The sequence below is a fragment of the Lampris incognitus genome, chromosome 7 (assembly GCF_029633865.1).
Source record: "Lampris incognitus isolate fLamInc1 chromosome 7, fLamInc1.hap2, whole genome shotgun sequence".
In the NCBI taxonomy this organism is placed as follows: Eukaryota; Metazoa; Chordata; class Actinopteri; order Lampriformes; family Lampridae; genus Lampris; species Lampris incognitus.
In genome coordinates this window covers 21,152,468-21,158,467 of record NC_079217.1, presented here as the reverse complement: position 1 = coordinate 21,158,467, position 6,000 = coordinate 21,152,468, and the positions used below count along the sequence as shown (strand labels likewise).

General features: G+C 46.1%; 1 protein-coding gene across 1 annotated transcript in view; it reads left to right on the top strand.

Moving 5' to 3' along the window:
* Positions 1 to 846: 846 nt before the first annotated feature.
* alp3 (alkaline phosphatase 3) overlaps positions 847 to 6,000 on the top strand; it is a 28,233-nt gene continuing 23,079 nt past the window's right edge. Inside the window, exons 1-4 of the mRNA XM_056283378.1 lie at positions 847 to 951; positions 2,202 to 2,318; positions 2,771 to 2,886; positions 4,419 to 4,593. Of these exons, the coding sequence (XP_056139353.1) occupies positions 882 to 951; positions 2,202 to 2,318; positions 2,771 to 2,886; positions 4,419 to 4,593 (478 nt within the window). The 5' untranslated portion in view covers positions 847 to 881. The remainder of the gene's footprint in view (positions 952 to 2,201; positions 2,319 to 2,770; positions 2,887 to 4,418; positions 4,594 to 6,000) is intronic.

The window sequence follows — 6,000 nt, the reverse complement described above, 5'->3', positions numbered from 1 at the left end:
CACCGATTCTATACAATGCCAAAAACTGTGATTGCCTTGAAAGGAATCCAGTGACCCCAGTTGTGTCTCCATCTCCAATGAAGGATGACATTCTTGGCTGTAATGATAGACTGGATCTGGGCCTGGTGGTGACTGGACAGACAAGTCACTGGCTGCATCATGCCAGAGGATGTTCTCTGAGTCAGGACAGGATTTATGCAAGTGGAACCAAATTGAAACACACCGAAAGATATTTCCCTCTGTGGGTGTTTCAAGTGTGAAAAAAGTGCATGTATTAATCTTGCAAAATCATAAACCAAAAAAGTTAAATCTTGAATTTATGGAGCATAACTTTTGTCCTTTTGCTAATGAGCAATTAAAAACATGTAGTGCAATATCTCATTTATAGTCCATTTATGATCAGTATATGCATACGCATGCATGCACGTGCAGCCAGAACACCACACACACACACACACACACACACACACACACACACACACACACACACACACACACACACACACACACACACACACACACACACACACTATTAGCGGATATTTATGATAGTCTTTAGTACAATCTGTTAATAAGTAATACAATATAAGTGCTACTATTAAACACTCTTATTAAACCAGTTAAATTATGAATAAACAGTTTCCTAAACTAAAACTGCTCATCAAATGTGCAACTACATCTTTCTCATCCAGTTTCTCTTATCCTGGGGACTGTCATTCACTTTTTGTCTCCACATTTGAATCAGAGTGCCCCTTGGCTTAGCGCCACATGTTTATGACACGTTATTTAACGTAACTGTACTGATGGTGTAATCAGAGCTCCTTTAGAGAAGGTGGTCACCAGGAAGGGAAAAGCAGACATTTCCACACCCGGGCACGGCCATGGAGTCAGTAGGAGTGCTCCTCTTGTCCTTTTCTTTGCTGATGGCGTTGGGCTCCGCAGCTTCCAAAGGTAAGCAAAATAAAAAATTTAAAAAAAGAGAGATTTAAATGGGACTCAACACACCCAACTCCCAATACGGACAAGTCCCCATCTGCTTCTTTCAAGCTCCGGTCAACTTTACATCTATCCTGGCATATACCATGCAGCCACACAACGTAACTGGGTGCTTATGGAGATCAGAGAGGCAAAGAAGAGCCGGCCTCAATGTGCACAAGGAATTTTCCGCCATTTTGATGTTTTATTGTAAAGCTGGATCACTGGCCTCTAAAAAAAAAACTCTCCTGATCCCCCTTTCTTTCTATTTAACTTTTTTCTTTAATTCTAAGTTGTATTTTGTAAATTTAGCTACGTGGCTCACTTGGGATTGTGTAACACGGGGTCCGGTCAGTATTCAGCCTGCATTATCTGCTGTGCTAGAGGACCTGCTTACAGTGCAGGGAGATGCACAGAGGCAGATAAAAGGCTGTGCTAGCGTGGTGTGGCAGATGTTGATCCACACATGCACACACATGTCCCCGGGGCCAGCCCAGCGACCATTTGATCATGGATTCACTCCTGCTCTGAACGCTCCTGTCAAAATGCTCACACATGGGGCGTCCGGGTAGCATAGCAGTCTATTTGTTTGCCTACCAACACGGGGATCGCCGCGTTACCTCCGGCTTGGTCGGGCGTCCCTACAGACACAATTGGCCGTGTCTGCGGGTGGGAAGCCGGATGGGGGTATGTGTCCTGGTCACTGCACTAGTGCCTCCTCTGGTTGGTCGGGGCACCTGTTCGGGGTGAGGGGGAACTGGGGGGAATAGTGTGACTCTCCAATGTGCTACGTCCCCTTGGTGAAACCCCTCACTGTCAGGTGAAAAGAAGTGGCTGGCGACTCCACATGTATCAGAAGGAGGCATGTGATCTGCAGCCCTCTCCGGATTGGCAGAGGGGGTGGAGCAGCGACCAGGATGGCTCGGGAGAGTGGGGTAACTGGCTGGATACAATTGGGTAGAAAAAAGGGGGGGGAAATAAATTTTTTTTAAAAAGCTCACATATTACCTCTCCGGCTGTGTTTATCTGTCAAGTGTGTGTTTTCAGGGTTTGCCTCCGGTTGATCTTGACCAGCCATCATACTGTAAGACGCCATTACATCTCCGCCACACATTCTGGGGCGAAACGAATCTCAGTCCCTTTAGACGTCAGTGGAACAACACCGATTTCCTTTTGACCGTGCTCCTGACAAACCCTCTCCCGGTATCTCTTCTCCACCCTTACAGCGGCGGAGGAAGACCCCGAGTTTTGGAGGTCGCAGGCCAAGAAGTCTTTGCAGGCTGCCCTGGACAGGGAGTTAAACACCAACGTGGCCAAGAATATTCTGTTTTTCTTAGGAGACGGTGAGTTCAAAAATTCAGTCCGATTTTACGATGCATGGTTTACTAATCCACACCTCTAAACTGCAAACACAGCTTTTTGCCTTGTCGAACAGGGAAAAGTCTCCTGTTTTATCTGTCCTTCCTTTTCCACCAGCCTCACTCCTCACCATTCCCAAAACACGAATACTGAACAAGTACAGGGGCTGATCAAGCAGTCTGGCCTGGTTGTTCGATGTTGATGCAGCACAACATTCACACATCTCAGACTGACATACACACCCCAAGGTCACCTCAAACACCCAACAGAGAAGAGAAATGTGTGACTGCACAACCAGTCACAATAGTGGCTAATGAATATGTGTGTGTGTGTGTGTGTGTGTGTGTGTGTGTGTGTGTGTGTGTGTGTGTGTGTGTGTGTGTGTGTGTGTGTGTGTGTGTGTGTGTGTGTGTGTGTGTGTGTGTGTGTGTGTCAGGTATGGGAATCACAACTTACACAGCTGCTCGTATCCTCAAGGGACAGCTTCAGAATAAGACAGGCGAGGAGACAGTCATGACCATGGACACCTTTCCCTATGCGGGCTTAGCTAAGGTACACACACTCTCTCTTGCATGCAAAAACAGATGAACAGACAAATGCACATATACACACATGCTCACAACAAAGGTGTAGACAATATGTATGTATTCTCCAAACCCCCATCTGCACACACCCCAACACCTGCATACAAATCCATCCAACACCGTAAACATACACCTACAGACTACATGTGGTGCTGACAAGCCATGGATACCGCTGGTTTTTGAATGAGGATATATTTGTTATATGAGTGTAATTGGTCACTCGGCAGTGCTAGCAAAGTATAAGAAGTACAATATAATTACTATTATTATTATTATTTTCTCTTGTCACTATTAAAAGCTATTATATGAAAGCATAATGATGTAGAGATTCAGTGTTTTACTTTCTCTTTCAATGTGTGCATGTGTGCATGTATGCAAATCTATAAGTATTTCTTACTTACAGGAGTATTAAATGTAAGTATGGGTGCTTGTGTGAATTTGCATGCATGTGTGCAGGTGCTTTTTTACTGTTGTGGAAACATGTACATTAACTCAAGCTCAGGTTTGCAATATTTTGGTGTTTGTGTTTTATAAGACAAAAAAGTTTGAGCATGCAAGGAACATGACAAGGTGACGCACTTACAAGCAACACATCTGGCTTAACATGGCGATAGAAAGAAGAAATCAGAGACAGCTAGGCAAGGGAAGTAAGGTATTTTAGGGAATAGTAGGTTTCTTGTAGAAAGAGCAAAAAACAGGGCGTCCGGGTAGTGTGGCGGTCTATTCTGTTGCCTACCAACTCAGGGGTCGCCTGTTCAAATCCCCGTGTTACCTCCAGCTTGGGCAGGCATCCCTACAGACACAACTGGCCATGTCTGCGGGTGGGAAGCCGGATTTGGGTATGTGTCCTGGTAGCTGCACTAGCACCTCCTCTGGTCGGTCAGTCGGGGTGCCTGTTCGGCGGAACTGGGGGGGAATAGCGTGATCCTCCCACGTGCCATGTCCCCCTGGGGAAACTCCTCACTGTCAGGTGAAAAGAAGCGGCTGGCGACTCCACATGTATCGGAGGAGGCATGTGGTAGTCTGCAGCCCTACCCAAATTGGCAGAGGGGGTGGAGCAGTGACCGGGACGGCTCGGATGATTAGGGTAATTGGCCAGATGCAATTGGGGAGAGAAAGGGAGAGAAAGGGAGAACCCCCCCCCCCAAAAAAAAAAGACAGAGCAAAAAGCCCACCAAGCCAGTTCACAAACTGGAAAAATTCGTAGTAATCACACATATATATAATACGAATACTAAAAAGCACAATAACATTAATATGCTGTAAACAGAGATCTGAGAATATTAAACTGAGAAGGCTTTAAATACAGTATAAGTTAAGCAACTTAATACTAACAATATATGCTAGCACTCCACCTACTTTACAGCTGGTGCAAGTCGAGGGTTGCATAACTGCAGTTATGTCTATATGGCGGAGCAGAGGGGCTGTGGAGTGGAGGGGTTGCACAGTTCAGTTGTTGATGAAGGCCACGGTTGTTTTGCCTGTCTGCCCCTTGCAAAGACCTACAGCGTAGACTTCCAGATTCCAGACAGTGCAGCCACAGCCACGGCCTACCTGTGCGGTGTGAAGACCAACCTGAACACTGTAGGCGTCAGCGCGGCAACAAAGAACGGAGTCTGCAAGTCTCAGAAAGGCAACGAGGTCACATCCATTCTGAAATGGGCCAAAGATGCCGGTAAGTGTGCTAAATGCCACTTTCATGCATCTTCCTCAGTTTGCCGCATCTATATTCATGGTAAGGAGTTGTTCCGTGACCAGTTGGAAAATTAACTTGGAAATTCATGAACTCATACTTACTTACGCAATTGATCAGTCGATTATGCAAAATGCCAAATCTATAAAACAAACTTGAAAGGATACACTTATATATAATAGGTGGTAATGGGTAGTAGTACTGATGGCCCAACTGACTCAAATGCAGCATACCGCATGGAGGGAGAAAACACACAAGAAAACACCAAGAGGCAGATACTAATCTGTCACAATTAAGATGTGGCTTCGCATAAAGGAAAATCCGGTACGTCTTACACAACCTCGGCAAAACCGGATTTCACAGCTGAGCAGTCTTATAGCTTTGGCCTGAGCTGCAATGCCCCGTAACAACGCTATCAACAGGCCACCAGGGACTCTGTGTCTAGCCCTCGGCCACAGGTGGACTGAGAGATTATCTGCTGCTGACAGAAGCACCTTGACTCTTATCATGTTCCCCCGTTATCAACAGTCATAAATATCTCATAACACACACACGGCACACCATGACCCTGATCCCCACACAGAACTGGAGACTGGGCCTCTCTCTTTGTGTGTGTGTGCATGTGTGTGTGTGGGTAGGGAGGGGGGGGTGCATGCATGTGTGTGCACATGCACGTACACGTATGTGTGTGTTTTTTGCATTAAGACATTTGTGTTTATGAGTCCATTTTTGTCTCTGGGCAATAATCGATGACTGAGCACTTGAAATGTTTTTTGGAGCTAGACAGGAAGCAGCACTTTAAGCTTGCTTTGGACTGTATGAGTCACTTCAGCGCCGTGTGCTCGAGTGTATATTAGCGTAGTGATGGGCTTTTCAATAGCTCCTGTCCTGTCCTCCTCTGTCACTCGAACGGCCGATTGGCAAACGTTTGCACTGACTTTGCTTTTGAGGCTGAGACGCTTGCCATTGTGTAAATCCAGGTTTATTCCAGGTTTGGTTTCCAAAGTTGTTTCATAAGACAGAAAAACAGAAGGATTGGTATTAAGCAAACATAGACACTAGCAGTGGGCCTGGCTGCAGCCTCTCTGGCCCAGCCGTAGAGAGCTTGTTGCTCCCAATCAACCCCTGCGTGGTGACAGGGCCTCCTCCTATGTAGTCCCCCTCTAGGCCTGTAGAGGGCACTCAAACAGAGATTAAGGGGCACGAAGGTTAAAACCAAAGTAAAAGAAATAACGAAAAAGATGATTTCGAACTCGGAATATAACACGTGGCTCCTACAGTTAGGTCTACTGTGAGAGGCTGAACACACACACAGCGGCATGCAGAGGTACTCCTAGTTAATAAAACACTCACAGGGGAACTTTCCCCCTCAGGGATGGATAAAGTATT